General features: G+C 34.3%; 3 protein-coding genes across 7 annotated transcripts in view; 2 read left to right on the top strand and 1 right to left on the bottom strand.

The window, feature by feature from the left end:
* Nucleotides 1-7,773, top strand: part of Sparcl1 (SPARC like 1) — a 39,035-nt gene extending 31,262 nt beyond the window's left edge. For both annotated transcript variants that reach the window (XM_005341904.5, XM_013365989.4), the window contains 3 exons: nucleotides 986-1,134; nucleotides 1,876-2,024; nucleotides 7,315-7,773. In XM_005341904.5, coding sequence (XP_005341961.2) covers nucleotides 986-1,134; nucleotides 1,876-2,024; nucleotides 7,315-7,343 — 327 coding nt within the window. In that variant the 3' untranslated portion in view covers nucleotides 7,344-7,773. The remainder of the gene's footprint in view (nucleotides 1-985; nucleotides 1,135-1,875; nucleotides 2,025-7,314) is intronic.
* Nucleotides 7,774-7,854: 81 nt separating this feature from the next.
* Scpppq1 (secretory calcium-binding phosphoprotein proline-glutamine rich 1) lies at nucleotides 7,855-19,744 on the top strand. Its single transcript, XM_078021594.1, has 6 exons — nucleotides 7,855-9,192; nucleotides 10,189-10,259; nucleotides 12,771-12,803; nucleotides 12,890-12,961; nucleotides 16,523-16,549; nucleotides 17,049-19,744. The coding sequence occupies exons 2-6, from the start codon at nucleotides 10,203-10,205 to the stop codon at nucleotides 17,100-17,102; spliced, it is 243 nt and encodes an 80-aa protein (XP_077877720.1). The 5' UTR covers nucleotides 7,855-9,192; nucleotides 10,189-10,202; the 3' UTR covers nucleotides 17,103-19,744.
* Nudt9 (nudix hydrolase 9) overlaps nucleotides 18,135-22,101 on the bottom strand; it is a 31,861-nt gene continuing 27,894 nt past the window's right edge. For 3 of the 4 annotated variants that reach the window (XM_078021593.1, XM_005341905.4, XM_013365990.4), the window contains one exon: nucleotides 18,135-21,175. In XM_078021593.1, the coding sequence (XP_077877719.1) occupies nucleotides 20,997-21,175 (179 nt within the window). In that variant the 3' untranslated portion in view covers nucleotides 18,135-20,996. Of the gene's footprint in view, nucleotides 21,867-22,101 lie in introns of all 4 variants that reach the window. The other variant, XM_040292188.2, reaches the window with a different exon arrangement.

Here is a 22,101-nt window from a genome sequence, read left to right as displayed (position 1 = left end):
AGAAGTCCTTTCTACCAGTTAGAGATGAGAGAGGATGCTTGTAATTTTCTACAAATAACCTAGCAATGAAGTAAAATTTAATGAAGACCAGAGAAATGTACCCAACTTCTACAGGGTGTTCTTGAGTAGTTGTTTCAGGCAGATGAGAAGGGTGAAGCTCTGAATAAGAACATAGGAAGTTCATCATTGGTAACAGCGAGGGAAGCTGATAGATGTGGGCATGGGAACAGGTGGAAGTTCTGTTTGCTTCCAATTGAAATAATAGGTAACATCACAAGTTGAGTTTTATGTGCATTGCTCATGGATAATTTCTGTCCTTCCTCTTTAATATATTGTCACAAATAGACTTTCAAGTATAAGGTATGAAAATGGAAATTTCAATGGAGGTAGCCAGGAGCAACAGATCAGAGATAAGCAGACTGAGCAGGAATAGGGGATGAAGAATTGAATATACCAATTGCAGAGAGAACAGTATTTTTCACTAAGTAATCAAAAATTTTGCTCAAGTCAGTTCAATTATTTTCATTAAAACCTTCTCATTGGGCTGGGGATGTGGCTCAAGTGGTAGCGCGCTAGCCTGGCATGAGTGCGGCCCAGGTTCGATCCTCAGCACCACATACAAACAAAGATGTTGTGTCCGCCGGAAACTTAAAAAAAAATAAATATTAAAAAATTCTCTCTCTCTTTAAAAAAAAAAAACCTTCTCATAGTTTTAAGGTATGTAAAGAACATTACTAGTTAAAAGAAAAGATCAAAAAAGACTTTCTTTTGAAAACCTCAAATTTCTTACATTGGCTGTTATTCTATCTATATGTAAGGAAGGCTAGAGTATTGACTAGAAGGCATTTAATTTGATGCACATGATGCTTGAGTGTATTTTCCTCTGTCACATTATTATTGTTACTCTTCAAGCAAAGCTGAACAAGTGTCAATTCCATTACTATTAACTGATGCTCTGACAATCTTCTCAACTTTTTAATTCCAGGTCAAGAAAATTTACCTGGATGAAAAGAGACTCTTGGCTGGGGACCATCCCATTGAACTTCTCTTAAGGGACTTTAAGAAAAACTACCACATGTATGTTTATCCTGTGCATTGGCAGTTTAATGAACTTGATCAACATCCTACAGACAGGTAAAAATTCTATCTTTCCATTACTAGATCACTCTCTGATATACAATTATCTATGCAAAAAGGAAAGTGAAATAGAATTATGAAAATCTCCACTTCATGTTAGAATGATGAAATGCCAAATAATGGTGGTTAGGAGTCTAAACACAAAATTGCTTTGAAAATAACAGAATATGGCTACATACAGCTCTCAAGTTTACATGCTAAGATCCACCTTCCCACAGAAACTCCTAACTTTTTCATTCTTGATTCTAAATTCTATAGATAATCTGACCCAACTTGGTTCAAATGCGTACATCTGGAATAATCAAGTATGACCAGTGGGTTGGAACCAGATTGTATAAGTGTGACTCTAGGTAAACTCTAGATTTAGGGTGGATGGAGGACAGTTTCCAGTCGAGAGAAATCTTGGTTATTGACATTCCCCAAACTCTCCACCTCACCCACATATTGTTTATTTCACTTTCGGGGTTTTTTAAAAATATTTTTTAGTTGTCAATGGACCTTTATTTTTTATGTATTTATATGTGGTGCTGAGAATTGAACTCAGTGCCTTACATATGCTAGGCAAGGGCTCTCCCTCTAAGCCACAATCCCAGCCCTCACTTTCAGCATTTTATTTGTGTACTATTTATTTGGCACACGCAGCTAACTTGTGGAAGAAAACTATCCCTGGTGATCCTAAGATTTAAATCTTTATATACAAGTTACTCAATTAATAGGCTGCCATTTATTTCCCTGCAGAGTCTTGACACATTCCGAGCTTGCTCCTCTACGAGCATCTCTGGTACCCATGGAGCACTGCATAACCCGATTCTTTGAGGAGTGTGACCCCAACAAGGATAAGCACATCACCTTGAAGGAGTGGGGCCACTGCTTTGGAATTAAAGAAGGTAAATTCATCATTAGCCAAAGGAGGATGCTGACCCCTTCCCTAAATAAACCCTGGAGGCCTAACAGAGAAGTCCTGCTGTAGGTTCTAATAGAAACCTAAAGGCAATGAGGTGACATATCCCAGACAGGACTGCCTCATGCACAAGCTGTCATTGCAAGGTCATTTCTCACTACTTTTCAGAACGAGGGTGAATATGCGCTGCATTCTCAGCAACTGGATAAGCCTAAGAAACTGTGAATCCAGAGAGCCACGCCAAATCTCAGAGGGCTTTATACCTTATTTTATCTCATTCCTTAACCTAACTATAGGGCAAACCTTTAAAACTTATACCTGCACAGCAAGGCTGCTTCTGACAAGGGGGTATGTCAGAAGACATGTTAGAATTCACTATTAATTAAAGATTGCATCTTATATCACAAATTGTAACCGGATAGTATTGCTTTAATCCAAAACTAGCTCATGCCTGCATCTTCAGTGATGGGTGGGCCAGGGAGCAGGGGGAATCAGGTGGTTCTTTCTTTACTCTTGCAGTGGAAGAATTTAAATTAAGACATTTGTAATACTGGGTTATGTCTTAATCTACTTCCTTTTATTTTCCAAAGTTAGAGTTGACTTTTATGAGTAAGCATGTTTTCAATAATCAAGTTATGAAGCATATCCAAAAAATAGCATTGAAACTACTCACAGAATGTAAATCAACATTAAACACAAAAACTCTAAAGCAGAGACTTTAGGCATATGATTATTACACAGATGTAGGATGAATATGCAATCAAGCAGTAAAGAAAAGCAAGTTCATCAAAAGTCAGAATTTCCCAAAAAGAGGTAAACCATTGCTTTAAAAATATTCTTCATGCTGATGTATAAATGCTTGATATTGAAAAGAACTCGGAGCATGAGGATTTGTTTATTGATTAATAGATTGGCAGAAAGATTGGTTCTTTTCTCCTTTAATATTATTCTGTGAAATTAACACGATCATAATGAAAAATGTCTATTCATGCAAGCACTTAGTTCTGTGTATTAGCTATCCATGCTACATAACAAATTACCCCAAACTTAGCCATGTAAAATCTCTCACAGTTTTCAAGGGTCAGGAATCTGGGAATAGCTTACCTGGATGTTCTGACTTAGTTTCCCTAGGGATGAAATCAAGCTGTCAGTAGTGTGGCAGTCATCTCATGACTTGAATAGAACTGACAGCTCTACTTCTAAGCTCACTCATTTGGCGATATGCAGATTTGACTGCCTCACCATGTGGGCCTCTCCATGGTTTTACTTACAGCATGGGATATGATTGCCCCCCAAAATAAGTGACCAAAAAGAATATGAGCCCACGACTAAAGCCCATAACATTACTTGTGACATGTTCTGTTGTTCACACTGGGCAACCTTGCTATCAGATGAGAGAAAATGACATGAGGTAGGGAATTAATGGCAGTTATCCTGAAAGCTGGACCCTGTTAGTACTTATGTGAAATTAATGTTAATAAGACTCATACCCGCACAGATAATGTCAGTTTCCTTCCTAACATTTATTCTATGAGTACTTACAAAAATTCAAATCTACTTCTAAAAATGGATTTAACAGTCTTTTATAACTCCTCTACTAAAAAAACAAAACATACCCAAGTACAGCTGCATCTCCCCACCAGTATCAAGAGGGGAGAACTTAATTGGATAAGATATATTTATGTGTGCCCTTTTATAGGACGTGTGATTTTAAAGCCCTGATAAAAAGGCAAATTTGGACAGATGCTGTTTATTTAAGGAAACCAGTTGTATTTCACTGTTCTTTTGCCAAGCTTCTGGCGGCTCTTCAGAATGTGAGCTCACCCAGGCTCCATGCTGTGGGGTTGCCTAGGAGAGCAGGAAGTGCTTAAAGTCCAGTGACTTGCAAAGCCACTAATGATCTTGTTTGTGTAGTGTGGTTTGGCTGTCATTATGTTATTTTGAAAAAGAGAAAGAATTATCACATAATAAACTAATAAAACAAATATTAAATATTCAATCAGAATGAGTAAACAAGTTATTGCTTTGGGATACAGCTAGGGAAAGGGAAAAAAAATCTCTTTGTAAGTGTACCCTTCCTTCCCTCAGAGCTTGGAAAGCCATGGGAGAAGATAGATTTTTAGCTAGTGTATTCCTGAATTTTAATTGCCTGTGAAATGAACTAGCTAAATGTGTTCAAATATTTCAGTTCTGTCATTAACTAGCTTTATTCAATAGGGCATGCCATTTGTCCCCAGTCTCATTTTTTTTTAACCTGTAAACATGGGGTTCAAGTAACTGGTGGAGGAGTCTTCATCTATGCAACTAGGCATGTTAATGTTTAGAAAAACTCTCCAAGTGAAACTAATAGGGTAAACAAGTCAGATCATGAAGATCCTACTAAGTCATTCTAAAACACTATTTTAAGAGCACCGGGGGTATCACTAAGCAAGGAGTGATTTTCAGAGTTTGTATTTAAGAAAGATTTCTCTGGTTATATTGTAGAGAGGCTAGAGAATAGTTGAGAGCATGTTGTGATAAATCCAGGTAAGAGTTGTGGCAACTTGAACTAGAGGAGTGACTATGGGGAAATAGAGAAGTACCATATTCAAGAAATATTTTTAAATATAAACATACTTAAGATATAAAACATGTAGAATAAGAAGACAAGATTGGACAGGAAATAGGTAGGAGCAGGGAACAGAGAGTTGAGAGACTATGAACAAGAGAGATATAATGCCATAGGAGCTGGCTTGGGTCAGGCAGGATGACTAGAGCCACTATCTACTGAGAGAGAAAACACAGGGGCAGAAGCAGATTTGGGGGCAATGGCAAATTTCATTTCAAATGACACTGAATTTTGAATTACTCCATGTGCCACTGTCAGTTAAATATATGTCTGAATTTCAAGACAGATTTTTAGATCAGAAATATATATTTGGGGATTATGAGCATGCAGAGAATAATTGATATCAGGGAAGGGAATTAATTCTCCCAAGGAAAATGCATAAAGTTACATGAAAATGGATCCAGAGTTGAATGCTAAAGACCACCACCACTAGATGATGGATATTGGAGGGGGAAGGAATTCACCAGGGAGAATGAAAAGTCTCTTCTGAAATGAAGGAAGACCGTGAGAAGAGTGCCATGTTAAGAGGGTGTCTTGAAGAGGAGGAAGAGACTGTGCCAAGTGCTGCTGAAATGTCAACGAGGATAAAGATTAAGGATGTTCATGGAACATAGAAATAGGATATACTGGTGATCTGAGCATGTTCTTTTTCACCACTGTGACAAAATACCTGAGAAGAACAACTTACAGAAGTGAGCTCTATAAGTTAGCTCATGGTTTCACAGGTTTCAGTCCATAGTCACTTGATCCCACTATTGTAGGTGTGTGGTAGGAGCACCTGGCAGATCAGAGCTGCTCACCTCATGGTGGTCAAGAAGCAGAGAAGAAGGCATAGCGGGGCCTGGGGACAAGACATACCTTCAGGGTACTCCCCCTCTGACCTACATCTTACTCCTAGGCCCCATCACCTCCCAATAAATCTATGGATAGATTAATCTACTGATGAATTTAGGAGCCCTCATAGTCCAATCATTACCCAAAAGGCCCACCTCTGAGTATTTCTGCCCTGGGGACCAAGCTCTCAACTCATGAATCTTTGAGAGATATTCCATATCAAAACCATAACACGCGGTAAGAGCAGTTTTGGTGAAATGGTAGAGTTGGAAACCAGATTCTATATGTTGAGAAAGAATAAAAATGCGATAGAATAAAGAGTGAATGTTTGGAGGCAGGAAAGAGCTAGAAGAGGACATAGAGTTGAGGAAGCATTTTTTAGAATAAAAGAGGCTTGAGCAGTCCATTCGTTCTTTCTTATTCAATCACTTTACTGGTGGTCTCTATAGAGCCAGGCAATACTCAAGAGGCTGAATATATAAACGATATTTTTTTAAGAGAGAGAGAATTTTTTTTAATATTTATTTTTTTTTAGTTCTCGGCAGACACAACATCTTTGTTGGTATGTGGTGCTGAGGATCGAACCCGGCCGCACGCATGCCAGGCGAGCACACTACCGCTTGAGCCACATCCCCAGCCCCTATAAACGATATTTAAATGCCAAGGGGAAGGAGCTAATAAATAGAAAGGTGGGGGAAATGTTTTGAATATAAGGAGGGAAAACAGGAAATTAGGAGAAGCCTCAGATCAGAAGAGATCTTGAGCACAGGTAGAGGGACTGGCTTTAAGATCAATAGAAAGGACATCTCTTATAGGGTGCAATGGTACATATCTATAATTGCAGCTACTTGGTAAGCTGAGGCAGATTCAAGTGCAGCCTGAACAACATAGTGAGAGACCCTATATCAAAACAAAAAAGACTGGGAGTATATAGCTCAGTGATAGAAACTTGCTTAGCATGTATGGGGGTCTGGATTCAAAACCTAGTACACAGAAAGAAAGAGAAGGAGGGGAAGAAAAGGGAAGAAAGAAAAGATATCTCTCATCTGAACAACCAAAAGAGTACAGAGTACTATGTGTGCGTGTGCAAATATAAATTTACAGGTAATAAAGTTAGTATCTCCATTTTAATAATAAAGTCAGTACTCAAAAGAAAATATGTTGAAGTTTATATTCTTTCAACTCTCTGGGCTAAAAACTTACATTGGAAAGGAAAATTACCTGGTGCCCCAGATAGGGTCATAGTTTAGTGTGGTTCAAATTAATCTGCTGTAAATATCTGTTTAACAATTATTGACAAAACACACCAAAATGCAGGCAGGTAGGCCAGGCTGGTGTATCTTTTATATCTTATATCTTATATATCCATGATATATCTTATGTCTTCTCCTAGTGGTATGGTAATAAGTTCTTCAGATTATTCAATTAAAGTTTGATTGAACTGGTACTATACTTCTGCCTCTTCCTATTAAAATTTAGCTGCCCTTATAGATTATTATATTTGACACTTCTTGGCTGGGCCTCCTCTTAACCTACCCTTCCTCTATCAGTGATTGAGAACTATCTGCAGAGTTGTCTATATGTCCACCTGCCAAAGGTCCACCTGCCATCAGTCCACCCCTAGAGAATTCTGATTCCAGAGGCCAGGAATGAGATCAAAGAATTTATATTGTTTAAATTTCATGGATGATGTTGATGCCCTACCAGGGTTCAGAACCACCACTGTGCTGCCTTATTAGATGGCCTGTCTAATCTCCCAGCTCTAACATACTAGTTTATGCTACTACTCTGGAACCTTTCTAAAAGTATATTTGTTTTGTTTTTGTTTTTACAGAAGACATAGATGAAAACCTCCTGTTTTGAATTAAGATTTGAAGAAGTCAAACTTTCCAGCATTCTCCTCTGTTCTAACCACTTCTGAAATATATGTAGCCATGATACCGGTAGATATATATTTAGTAAAATATCTGCATGAATGAGAAGACAATGAGAATAACTGCTTGATAATAATATATACACACCAAGCATTCAACATTGACTTAGGAAATAGAACTTTAAAATGAAGTAATGTCACTATATACAAAAGACTGTAAACCATTTATATAAATAGGAGCTTAACTCATACTGATTTCACTCTCTGAATCAACTTATAATTACTAATTATAAAACTTAAAAAAATAATGTGTTCATACTGTCCATAACATCATGTGCAATTCAAGAAAATGGAATATTTGTGCTTAACATGTATTTTTAATATCTTAATATCCTAATAAAGTGTCCATAAAAATTCAAATGCCTATTCAAGTTTATTTCTAGTCATTTATTTAAATAAACAAATTTATATAAGTAATCCCTCAGTGAATTATCAACCCAGGACTCACAATTCAAATCAAATAATAAAGACGCTTCCTAGTTCTTACTATTGGAGGAAGAAAAAAAAAAGAAGCTAGTGTGACTTGAAAAGCGTGAGACATTTCCTATGGAAAACAAATAATCAGTGTGTAAAAATAGTACTTGCTCACGAAACCCTTTGTCATATAAGTTCAACAGGAAAAGTGCTATTTAGCCAAATTCAATTTGGATTATTATGCACATCTTTTTTTAATATTTTATTTACATTTTAGTTTTCAACAGACACAACATCTTTGTATGTGGCGCTGAGGATCGAACCCTGGCCGCACCCATGCCAGAAGAGCGCGCTACCACTTGAGCCACATCCCCAGCCCCATATTATGCACGTCTTGATCCAACTAATTGTAGCTTTTGTACAGTTGTTTGTGTGCATGGGGAAGGAGGATCTGCAAAATTTCTACATTCCATTTTTTCAAAATAAAGATAATGAAAGATGAAACAAGCCAGTGGAGAGCCATGAAGTGTCCTGATGGTCAGTGTGGTGAGAGGTGAACATTACTACCATAAATTGATAGAAAAAAAAAAGTTATACAAAATGTGATTTTATTTGTGCTCTTCTTTAGTAACAATTATAGTTAAAGCTGAATCACAAAAATATAAATGAGACCATACAGTTTCCCAAGGTCTGAATAAAAGATCCCGTCATCCACTGCATTCCACTTACAATATTTAAAAGAGGGTTTTTAAAAAACATTTTTCTATCTGACTTGAAAGATATCACTAAGTTAACTTTATTTTTATCTTTTTTCTTCACTCACTAAGTCACTTGCTTTCGACCAGAGTCACATTAAACCAGGTCCTTTCCAAATAATTAAGTTGAATTAGTCTTAATGCTAAGGACACTGCCTAAATATTTACTAAACTTTTTTATTTGAAACTAATTTTCATTTTGAAATGCAAATGTCATTTAACATAGAAAATTTCAAACCTTAAATTTCTCCAGCAATTAAGGCTTCCGTATGTATACCTAAATGACACATCATAGAAACACCTGAATATTCTTAGTGGATATCATTTTTAATTATTGGTTTGTTTTGATAAAGATTTAATCTAACCCCAACCAAAGAGATGAAGTTATTTTCTTAGTAATCAGTCTTTAAGTCTCTGTGTAATTGAGATACTAAAGTTGGAATTCCCGATCTGAAACCAACTGCTCAGTTTAGCTTTGAATTGTGTGACTCATATTGCCCATGACTATAAAGGCATTAGTAACATGGCTTAAACACTTGATGGGTAGAGAGGCTCTAGGAGATCACACTGCTTCCTGAATTTGTTGCTCCGAGGGCCATTTGAAGCAAAGGTAATTAAAGAGATATAATTTGGATGATTCTATTGCACTAGATAAAAGAATGTAAAATATTCTTGTGTTGGCTAATTTAACAAGATTCACTTAACAAAGCAAGAAAGAACTTCAAAAGTTTTAATCCATGAGAAAGAAAAATACAAAGATATGAAAAAAGGAAAGGAAATAAGTTGCCTAAATTCAGGTAAAGTAGCACTAAAATAACTTAGAATTAAGCTTTAAAGATATATAAAAAGCTGAATAATTATTTATCTATAAGTAGTTATAACTTGTCTCACATACAGGAGAGAAGTATTAATCAGAATATGATTAATTTTTTTCTTCCAAAATCAAATTCCAGGGTACAGTGATTTGGTTTGAAACTCACACAGTAAGGTAATTTGAATTAAGTGTATTTTTAAAACATTTAAATGTTTACTTGCAGGAACAACAGGTCAGTTAAGATTATGTTGAGTTGCTTTATTAAATTTATTCATCTTGTACTTATTTTCTACCAAACCACTATACTTTATGAATTTTTTCCTGTATAATTTCTTCCTGAGAAACTGTATTCATCAACAACAGCATCCAGACTATGTAAAGGCCTGGTAAGTCTCCTGGAGGCATAAGCTCCAAGCATATTTATTTGTGTATTACATAAATATTGTCCTCTCATTTTAGCCAATGATGATAAATTGCCAATAGTAAACATTATGCTACATTAAATATTTATGTATAGAAACCACAAATTTGAACAACCAAACAGATATAGGCCGAGCTGTAGGTTATAAGGAAGAGTAGGAGATGGCAGGCAATATTAGGAGTCAAAGACTGCATGTCTTATTGAAAGGCATTCCAAGTTTTTTAAATGGTCCTCTGGGTTTACACAACCTGAATCTGTATCTGGAGGCAGGATTTAGCTTGACTACTATTTCAACAACTCTACCTCAACCCTCTATTTACAATGGAAATAGGAACGGAAACTGGAAATGATCTCCTAATCTTCAATTCCAGGCTCTACCTTCAGAATGAAATTTCTCATCTTGGCTGGCCTTTTGAGCACTGCCGTTGCTCTCCCCATTCCTGTGAGTACTCCTCCTCACTTGTTGACTCAATTTCAGATTTGGAGTCTTCAAGTCTTTGTATTTCTGGGCTAGAAAGCATTTCCTATCTCTTTTCATCTCAATAAAAGGGAAGGTGGAATCCAGGAAAGTCAGGGGCTCAGGGATTCCCACTCTTCCTCAGTTCAATGAGTAGCCTAGTACAAATTCCAGCTCCAGGGGCCATTAACATGGTTTCCCTGGCTACAAGATTAATTAAAAGAACAATCTCAGCGTAGTGTGGAGATGGTAAAAATATATTTCAAGTACTTAAAAGTCCTAACTCAAATCATAGGAAGCTATCAGCAAACTTTGCAATAGAGAACAAGTTTCTACAGTGATTCACGTCTAAACATTTTGAATTGATCTTCATTGATAATACTCCTGCCCTAAACCATCTTAGGTTTTCTTAAAGGCTGATCTATAAAAATTTTCCGATACCAACCATCTTTTCCTTCTTTTAGATCTGGTTTTATGGAAAGGAATATTTAAGACTACCTGTACCAGTTCCTAAGTTACAAATGTAAAAACTTATACTTGACTTATAAGAGTCCAGTATAGAGATAAGTCCAAAAAGGATAACATACAGAAATCTTTAAGTCCAAATTTTTTTTGTTCTTTCTAGATATACATTAGAGTGTATTATGACATATTATACATACATGGAATATAACTTATTCTAATTAGTATCCCATTCTTGTGGTTGTATATGATGTGGAATTATACTGGTTGCAGATTCATACATAAGAATGGGAAAGTTATGTCCCATTCGTTCTACTGTCTTTCCAATTCCTATACTCCTTCTGCCAACTTCATTTCCCTTGTCTGATCCAATGAAATTTAATTTTTTCCCTCCTTACCCTTCCTTGTTGTGGGTTAGCATCCACATATCACAGGGAACATTCAGCCTTTGGTTTGGGGATATTGGCTTACTTCACTTGGTATGATAGTCTCCAGTTTCATCCATTTACTGACAAATGCCATAATTTCATTCTTTTTTATGGCTGAATAATATTTCATTGTGTATGTATATATACCACATTTCCTTTATCCATTTATCTGTTGTAGGGAACTAGGTTGATTCCATAGTTTAACTATTGTTAAGTGAGCTGCTATAAACATTGAGTGGCTGCATCACTGTAATATGCTGATTTTAAGCCTTTTGCATAGGACCTGAAGAGTGGGATAGCTGGGTCAAATGGCAGTTCCGTTCCGAGTGTTCTAAGGAATCTCCATACTGCTTTCCAAATTGGTTGCATCAATTTTTAGTCCCACCAGTGATGTATAAGTGAGCCTTTCCCCCTACATCTTTGCCAACATTTATTGTTACTTGTATTCTTGATAACTGACATTCTGTAAAAGTTCAAATTTTGAAACCAGATCTGGATCAAAAGCTATATTCATATATAGTGCCCTGGATAAAAGCCTAATCCAGGCTACATTATTTTTGCCAAAGTTGACAAGTATTTTTTGTTTTATTGCAGTGCTAGAGAATGAACCCAGGGCTTCAGTACATGCTAGAGAAATACTCTACCACTGAGCTACATCTTTATCCCTAACAAGTATTAACTGTCAAAGTGACAAACCATTTATATCGTCTGTTTAAGATTATTATACTCCTGGAAATGTTACATTATGCATATTTTGTTTATTCTAACATATACTTTTCATATTTTTGCATCTCTGAAATTGAAATGTATCTTACAAACATGATGTAATAAAGCATTATGGCAGCTTAACAGCTGGGGTGGTGATATAACAGCTGAGGTGGTGATATATGAAATAATGATGCATTTTAGAATGATGGCATCTTAGAATACATGAAATACAGTAATTCTAGAACACCATTAACTCCATCTTTATAGACCTTCTAATGCTGACTATAACCATGCCTTCCACACTTGTATAAATGAGATCTATAAATTCAATCCGTGTCTACTGTAGTCTCTACCTAAGCATGAAACCCCCTCCCTTGCACATTTTATAACAAAGGAGTTTTCAAAAAGAATAAAAGTATCTTTCAAAATTTGTTTTTGAGATACAAGATTTAAGTTTACCTTCTCATACTCTCTTTGCTTTGAACTTAAAAATGCTGAAAACTGGGCTAGAGACATAGCCCACGGACCTGGGCTCAATCCCCAGCACCACAAAAAAAAAAAAAAAAAAAATGCTGAAAACTAGAGTACACTATTTATTTCAAAGATTTTTTTAAGGCACATAATGTGCAACTTAATCTTAAAAAATGTAAATAAAAACATTGGATATAAGTTTAAAGGTAAAAAGTATTCCAGTGTTCTAAATCACTGGATAAAATTAATTCAAATTTTCCCTATTAGACATTCAATTACTTCTATTTCAAGGTGAAGCTACATCACTGACAGGTATAATGCTCAATGGTGGGTTGTTACCTGTTCTCTTTTTAAAATCAAATCTCTTTTTAATGGATCATTTACTGCCTTTTGCTGCCTTACCTTATTGTTCTTGTTGTTTTACAAGCTTGAACAATCTGGAGGAAGTTCCAGTGCACAGGTAAACTTTGTATTTTCAAATAACACATTCATCATTTTAAATGTTTTCAACTGTCAGAATCACTCACATTATATTTCTTTTCATAGAGATTTAACTTTTTCCCACTACAAGTATCACCGTTTTTCCCTCAGATCCTATTTCCACAACCTCCACAACTGGTAAGCATGGGTTTGGGAATCTCAAATTGATTAGTTGGATGATGGTTATGAAACTTTCTGAATTTTCATATGGGATGAGGTCGCCAGGCATCGGCTTATTCATACTTCTCTCCCTGAATATCTGTGGTGGGATGTGACGAGGGATAAACACATTTCCCCCAAATCAACAACCTCCTCCAGAGTCCTTCTACGCCTACCTTCAAAAAGATATTATCTGAACTGATTACTTTATGACACGTGTAGTTAGTCTTGAGGAAGAGAACACTAACGTCTATGACATCCATTCTTTTGTTTTTACTAAATCACCTTTGCTGCTTTCTTTTCTCTAAAGTTTACCCCAGCTTTCTACAACTCTTTATCAAACAATAAAACTAATTCTATTTTTGTTGGGGTTTCTCCAATCTCTCCTAATATATTTTATAACATCTTTTCGATAAAGGCTGGAAGAACACTAAACATAGTTTCCTTTAGTCTACATATAACTTTTACAGACAGACAACATTCATCAACTAACACTAAGTGTCTACTACATAATAGGGTCAAGTGAATGCTAGAAACACAAAAATCATTAGATAAGTTCATAATCTGATGAGGAAGAGATACGAAAAATGAAATGAAATGAAAAATACAACACCATTTGATAAGTGCTCCTACACAAATAAAAAGCTAAATCAGGCCACAAGTCAGACTTTACAAAGGAGTTAGCAGCTGGGCCAGGGCTCAAAGGATAAGGAGTGGGTGCTGCATTCTGAGTAGAAGAACAGTAAGTGCAGGGCCACGGACCTGAAAAGCACAAGGCAATTTGGGGGAGGAATGATTAATACAATGAGGCTGCAATACAAGTTGTGACCATGTTAAAGCTGGACAGTATTTAAGAAATGATGTTCAGAAAATTCAAATACATTTTAAAATAGCATCTTGTCTAATTTATTGTCTGATCCTCTAAATATTTTTAAAATATATAACTTTCTTAATTTAGTTTTATATTTAAGTGTAAAAAAACACTTCCCCTTATATTTAATTTCAAATGGTTTCAACTATAAATAGGCTTTGGAAATTTGTGGCTACAACTGTCCTCAATGGAACATTTCTTTCCCTTTAACGTTTTCACATATTGAATTCTACCTGCTTAATTTCTGGGTACTTGTATTTATTATTAATTGCTAATTATTCTAATTATTTTGTCTCTAATAGGAGCTAAATACATTGTTTCCTTTTTCTGGCTGAAATTCAGTAAATTTGTTTTTAAGTTGGTGTAAAAGCCTAGTATTAGTTTTTTATTATAACTTAGTAGCCACCATTAACATCTTTTTTTTTTTTTTTTTTTTTTTTTTGGTACTGGGGATTGAACTCAGGGGCATTCAACCACTGAGCCACATCCCCAGACCTATTTTGTATTTTATTTAAAGACAGGGTCTCACTGAGTTGCCTAGTACCTCCCTGTTGCTGTGGCTGGCTTTGAACTCTCAATCTCAAGCCTCTCAAGCTTCTGGGTTTACAGGCATGCTACCACACATGGCTTAAAACCTTTTTTGGTGTGTCTGTGTTTAGTCAAATTGGATTTATTTCTATATGATTCACTGTTAAACAATAGTATTATTCAGGATATCAAAAAATTAAAATTACTATCAATATTACTTAAAATGCAATGATAAATTCACTATGGTTTCCTTTCCTGGCCCATTAACATCTTATATTTTAAATTATGTAATTATGTGTGGCAACAAAAAGGAATCAATAGTATCTGAAATAGAAACTCTTCCTACCACCAGAGGGCAGAACAGTATTTAAAAGTAAGCAAGTAAAGAAACCCCACTGTAATTCGCAAGAACTATCAACACTGATTCAAAAGACAGATTGCCAGGCTTTAGTTTTGATTGATAAAGCAAAATTACCATACCTCTTGAAAGAAAAATAAATCGTAGAGAATCCTGTGCTTCCTAAGGAAAGTGTCGTGTATACTGATATGCCCAGTCCTAGACACAAAGTTAACTGCTCAGTACACATGTCAAGCATGGACAGATGGACAGATGGTTGGAAGGTTAAATGAATGAGTTGTGAGAAAAAAAGCCCAAAGGAAATGTCTGTGGTTTGTTTTGTTCATAATTCATTTCTTCCCCTTCTTCAGATTCCAATTCTTTTTCCTTATAATCCAAACCAGGTAATTATACTTAAACCTTTAAGAAAATATTTAAATGAATACGAAATACAAACTTGAAAATTGTCTAGAATTTTAATTACAGAGAAATTTTATACCAAGATTTAATGATTAGCATTCTCTTTGGGGACTACTAGTTATTGATATTTTGTCTTAACAAAATACCAATTGTTAAATTTTGAACAACTTAATATATAAATCTCAAACCTAAAAACTGATACATTCAGTGATTGTATGGAATAAACCTGGAGACCAGTAGAAAAACTTGAAGGCAAATTGTTCTAGAGATGCCAACTCTAGGTCTGCTCTTTAACACTTTGGAATATTCAGGCTCTTCTCAGCCTTACCTTATTCTCAAAGACAAGAGAGTAAAAATAGTTCTTTTATGAAATACATTGTGCCTCTAAAGTTATGCTTACATTTGACATTAACGGGGAGGGAGGATACTTATTGAAATGTATCTGTCCTTGAAGCCTTTGAACTATATTTAGGGTTATGTTCATGGTATATAAGGTGTATTTAAATTTTACTTTAATGGGACTTCACTGAAGTACTGATAATTATATGACTGATTTAGAAAAAAAAGTTATATATTTTATAGTATATTAATTCCAATTTTTAAAATTATACTCTTCTTAAAATTACAGAAAATAACATCATTATAGTTTCTTTCATAATATTAATGCAAAAGTGTAGTATTTTTTCTCAACCTAGTAAGCATAGGTTTAATGATTTTCAAAAAAGAAGTTCCAGGCTGGAGTCGTGGCTCTGTGGTAGAATGCTTGCCCAGCATATGTGAGGCCCTGGGATCCATCCTCAGCATGGCATATAAATAAATAAAAGACCCATTGGACTGGAGCTGTAGCTTAGTGGCAGAGTGCTTGCCTAGCATGCATGAAGCACTGGGTTGGATCCTCAGCACCACATAAAAATAAATAAAATAAAGGCATTCTGTCCATCTACAACTACAAAAAAAAATATTTAAAAAGATTGACAACTAAAAAGCATTTTTAAAAAAACTTATAAAAAAGGAAACTGGGAAACTGTGGCTCAGAGGAAGAGTCCTTGCTTAGCATGCATGGGGCACTGGATTTGATCCTCAGCACCGCATAAAAATAAAAATAAAAATATTTTGTATACCTATAACTAAAAAATAAATATTATATGTTTGGAATCCACAAAAGAAAATATGGACTACATATATCCAGAAATAGGTTTGAGAAAGAGGTACCAAGGGGGAGATACTTTAAAAATATTAGTAAATATGAATCTTAATGATATAATTCTTAAATGCATTCTAAAAAGCATGTTTTCATTTACCAAGCTAATATAAAATTATAACAGAAAAAAGTAAAAATGCTGAATTATAACTCCTAGATTATTTCGTATTTCCTTTATTCTAGGTCCTGACACCTAATGAATTCATAATGGTAAATATATTTTGCTTTGTTAACCTGTAAGTCTATAAGTGTATTATATTCAATATCCTGCATAAAATGAGCCAATTCATCCTGAAAATTACTCTTATTAGTCCAATTCATGTAGATACAAAATACAGAGCAGCTGTTAAATTCAAACCCAAAAAACAATCTTAATGCCTGAGAACAATTATATATTCACTTATTCAATTCAACTCAACTTATACATCAATGAAACAATTTCTTCTGTGATTGCCAAGAGTGAGAGTCAAATATAATGAATAGAGTTACAAGACAGAAGAAAATATTTCTGTAAATTAAAGAAATGTAAATCTTGGTATTGATTCTTCATTTTAAAATCTTACATTATGTAAATAAAATCATAAGTAACAAAGTGGAATTTTCAATAAAACCATTTCATATACAAAATAGTCTAATTTATACATGTACTAAATTAAAGTTAAAAATAAACCTACTGATAGTCCTGACATTGATTTTTCTTCTTTCTCAGTTGATCACCTCCGTTTTGAACCAACTGGGGGTAAGTATTTTTAGGCTACTATAAAATACAAATTTACTGAATGGACTAAAGATAATAGCTTAATTTTTTTTCTTATTTTTAGGGCTTCCTTGGGGTAAGATTTTATTTCTACTTATAAAATAAGTGGCAATGTCAAGAAAGGTAAGAATAATGCCTCTGAACTATAAAAACACATGGCAGAATCAACCCACTTCATCTACCCAATTAGAATTCATTAGTTATAAACTCAGCGTCCTCCAAGACTTTTAGATCAAAATTTCTGCATGTCACATCTCTTTAATGCAAGAGCCATCAGCTTGCTGGATGAAAAGGCTACAAACTTTAGGACATCTGCTTTGACTCTCTCTCAAGCAAGTTTGCTTTCATTTAAAACATACAGTACAAAAAAAAAAAGTAGGAACAAAAAAAATATATTTCTTTTCAAAATAATTGAATATAATTAAAATTATATACATATGTATTTTTTAATCTACCTTGAAGAAGCTGATGAATCAAAATGTTTTCAACTTCAATATTGAGAAAGAAATTAGATTTTCACCCAACAGTTTCCCTTCCTAATCAGTTTCAATGCCCTTAAGTATTAATTTAGTATGTTTTTACCACTTCAAGTACTTCTCTAAGGTCATCAGAGGCCAAATGGGAAAAATAAAGTTCAATGTTGTAGACAAGACAGTTCAGAGTTCAATTTATCAGCATTAAAGTAGAGCAGAATCACGTTATTTTCCACTCCCAACCCACAGAGTCACTTCAATATTAACACATGAGCAATAAAATAACCATAAAATGGGAGACAGGTGGTGACAATATTTTCATATAACTATAATCTGTATTTTCTATTTCAACAGAAATAATCCTGTCACCATTATGCCAGAAGTTATACATGGTTAGTAAAATCTCCAAATATTTTTCTATTTGCAGACCACCGTTACATATTTCTAAATATTTTTGTAAGTGTTTTATCACCTTGAGATTGTGTCCATGTTGGTAAATTCATAGTATGATGAAATCAACCATAAACAAGACCAACCTAATGACAAAGGATTTCTTCAAAGGATATTTATTTTAAATTAGTTTATTTATTAAAACTCCTGAAATATTTGAGAAAACAATAGCCACCAGAAGTCCTAAGCATAAAATAATTTATACTTCTAAACAAAAGTAGCCTCTAAAACTGCTAGAATTTTCAAATTCTCTCCATAGCTACCCAGTGTCTAGCTCTTAAGATAATTACAACCTTAAGTAAACTTAGCATACACTTCTATTTGAGTTGGAAATTCTTTCAAAAGCTCAAGAATGTCTGCTGGCAAGACAAATACTGATATCTTAGATTAAGATATCACCAAATAAACTGTCTTTGGTCCAAAATTATACAAACAATTTCAACAATGCTGGTTTAATCAGGTGTGGCCCTTAAATTTCAAGTCATAAACTATGCATTATTTTGGCTAACATGAGAATCATTTATGTAACATACTTTTCCTATCTGCATCCTTAAAGTAACAAATCACAAGACTCGTAACCTGAGTAGGGTTAATATGTAATAGAAACGAGAACAGATACTGGAACTAGGTAGACCAGAATTCAAGCTCTATCCCTCACTGAATAAAACCTTAGGCAATCTTTCAAAATCTCAACTTCTTCATCCGTAAAATGGAATGGAACAGTCCTGGGATTTCACAGGACTGTTGTGAGGATTAAGTGATAATGACACAGACAGTTGGTAAATGGGATCTATTATTGCTACTTACTTTATTCAGTCTCTAAAAGAAAAAAATATTAATTATCTCTAAGACATTAGGAAAGTAAATATGAAGGGGACATTATCTATCAATAGAGATGCAGATGTTCCTCCAGGAAGGTCTTAAATTAACATTTTAATCTGGTTTTTCTTAATTATAGATGGTGCTGGATATTTACAATTATCAGAAGACGATCTGCATTTATCTTATCTATAGTTGGTAGTGGTTTAATCATTTTTCATATTCTGTCAATGTTCTAATGAAAACTCTAAGATACCACAACAAATGTTATCTATAGACCTATCTGCTTCAGTCATACTTCAAATAAAACTTCAACACAAACTAATATCTTTATTATTTCAGTTCAAATATACCAAAATTATTAAAAAATAAGTAAATGTTATTTTCACAAAATTTCTCAAACTTTCTTGAGAGCTTTCATTAGTCATTTCAATTTCAAAGAATTCTATTTATTGCCAGGAAGAAGCAATTTCTTCCTGTCAAACAGTAAAAGTAGAAGCCAGCTCTTTCATGCTGAGAGAAAGTCATTCAAATGAGAGTGATCAATGCACAGGATCCTATGGACCAGGACTTCATGGATTTTAAAAGAATAATATCATAATAAGCCTCATAATATAACTCTTCCAGAGGAGACCAAGGTATCCTGAAATCAAACACTGCAACATTTCTTTGCAAAACTTACAGTTACACTAAGAAGAGAAATGTCTCTTTCCACATCAGTTCGGGTTTATCACCAAAAAAGTCATGACATCAAATCAACAACAATCAAGACCACAAAAAGAAAAAAAAAAAACCCACCACTTTGTTTTATCTTAGCCCTAATCTTGCTCTCTAGCTATGAGAGTAAGCCTGGTTACCCTTTTCAAATATCTGTAGAAAAATAGCATGTCTCTTTCCACAAACTTCCTTTTCTTTAGGTGTCCCATCTATAATCTAACTGGAAGGAAGAAGGAATTCTGACAGTCTGTACTGCAGGTTGTCAGGAGTCAATATCACAGGACTTTCCAATAGAAATCCTTAGCCTGAGTATGATAGATATGTCTACTGGGACAAGCAGTGTTCTTTTTCTTTCCTCTTCCCTGCTTCCAAAAGACCCTAATACACCAACCCTATCCTTCCTCTATGATTTACACTGACCACATGTCTCTCAAAAATTAAGTTCCATCCTTAACATTCCCTTCTTCATAAAAAGTACTCTAACTTACAACAACCCCTCTCTGTCCCTGCCTTTTTACATCCATCTCTGATTCATTTGTGACATACAATAGTTATAGTAGAGAGTAGAGTGAAATCTCCATAAATTTCTAATACCCTAGGTGTATTTTTAAAATTCAGAATTTCTGAAAAATAAGAATATGAGCTCTTATTCATTAATCTTGATCTTTATTGACAAAATAACTGAAATTTCCTTATAAAATGGATGAAAATCAGTTCGGGTTTATCACCAAAAAAGTCATGACATCAAATCAACAACAATCAAGACCAAAAAAAGAAAAAAAAAAAAAAAACCCACCACTTTGTTTTATCTTAGCCCTAATCTTGCTCTCTAGCTATGAGAGTAAGCCTGGTTACCCTTTTCAAATATCTGTAGAAAAATAGCATGTCTCTTTCCACAAACTTCAAAGACAAAAATACAGTTTCCACTTTTGAAGTCAGCTTCAACAAAATCATGTGAAACAAAATAATTTAAATAAAAATCAGATTAGACATTAAACTATACAACCAATGGCAGTACTCCTCCAAAAGAAGTTGGATGTGGCACAAACATCCTTCAAACCTCAGTTTAGAGGGAGGAAAAGAACTAACGAACAAGAACTAGATGGAAAAAGCAGAAGTTACAGCTGATGGGGAATTTATCTTTGTTCTAACTACAACTCTTCAAGAGCATCAGGTATTAAACTTGGTTTAAGCCATGCTTATGGAATGCATACAAAATAAAACTATTTCTAATCTTTTTGATCAGAAAGGTGGAAATTCTATTTTATGATATTTACTCATATTATTCTGATGCAAAAACCTTCTAAATACAAACATTTTGAAAGTGAATAAAATTACTTCCTAGTGAGCTACGCTGCCTTTTTACAGCATGAGTTCTGTCACTGCCTTCTTTTCAGTGCACGTTCCTTTGCTGGCCTCTGGCTTACACGGAGACCACAAGCTATGACCCATTGCAGTCAGCTTCAGAGTCCTCACTCCAGTGTGCGTCTCGTTTCTCTGTCACAAGTTTGATGAATTGGGAGTGGCTGGCATAAAGCTTGAGTTTATCACTGATGTCCACCCATTTCACTTTTCCAGCATCATCTCCAGCTTCTAGGGCAAGATTGTCCATTATCTCACCTGGTTACCAAAGAAAAACCATCACCAAAAAAAAGGAATTCATTTATTTATTTATTTTTCCCAGCATAACTACATCTCCAAGTATTCTTAGTAAAAATAATCATAAAATCATTACTGTATCAATGGCCAAGAAATTTAAAAATTAAAATATTCCAAGTTGCCTATATTTTAATTAAGTTACTAAATTTCAGGTTGAGCACCAAAAAGAAAGATCTTCTCTTTAAAAAAGTAAGAATAGTATAATTATCAAAGAAAACATATCAAATGAGTACAAAACCTTACATCAAAAAAAAAATTCCTGAGGGATTAGACACACACACAAAAATAAATAAATAAATAAATAAATAAATAAATAAATAAATAAATAAATACAGGCTTAAGTAGACTTTTCTAAGCATGACAAAAAACTACAACAGAAAATATTTATATTTATACAAGCATAAATATATTTATTAAAATATCTCTAACTATAATTATTAAAAAATTAAAATAAACATTCTCGGTCATTTTTAGGAATATAAATGGCATATTTCTATAGAACAATTTGGCAATGTTTATCAGGTATTTTTAGAAAGCAAATGCTTCTGTATAAGCATTCAACCAATAAATATCAGAGTGTCTGTGTACCAAACACTAAACTAGGCACTGAATGTACAGTAACAATCCAGCAATTCCTCTATGAAGAATTTATCTAAAAGAAAAAAAACAGCCTGTTAAAGCATTTCCTCTTTACGTCATTTATTTTTAAATAACTTTCAATTAACTTTACCTATATAATAAGTAATAAAATAATAAAGCTAATGTTTAAAAGAAAGAACTATTATTATATTTTAGCACAGATTCCTAAATACCAATGCTGAAATGATAGCTCTATGTGCATCTTCATTATAACTGCAATATCCAACCATCCATAGAGAAAGAGAACT

The sequence above is a fragment of the Ictidomys tridecemlineatus genome, chromosome 9 (assembly GCF_052094955.1).
Source record: "Ictidomys tridecemlineatus isolate mIctTri1 chromosome 9, mIctTri1.hap1, whole genome shotgun sequence".
Classification (NCBI taxonomy): domain Eukaryota; kingdom Metazoa; phylum Chordata; class Mammalia; order Rodentia; family Sciuridae; genus Ictidomys; species Ictidomys tridecemlineatus.
This window is presented reverse-complemented; position numbering and strand designations above follow the sequence as displayed.

Excerpts from the sequence above, each read along its gene's own strand:
- Scpppq1 (XM_078021594.1), top strand. The coding sequence starts at position 10,203 with ATGAAATTTCTCATCTTGGCTGGCCTTTTGAGCACTGCCGTTGCTCTC. Across the intron at positions 12,804-12,889 it reads GAGGAAGTTCCAGTGCACAG|AGATTTAACTTTTTCCCACT; the intron begins GTAAACTTTGTA and ends TTCTTTTCATAG. Across the intron at positions 12,962-16,522 it reads TTCCACAACCTCCACAACTG|GTCCTGACACCTAATGAATT; the intron begins GTAAGCATGGGT and ends CCTTTATTCTAG.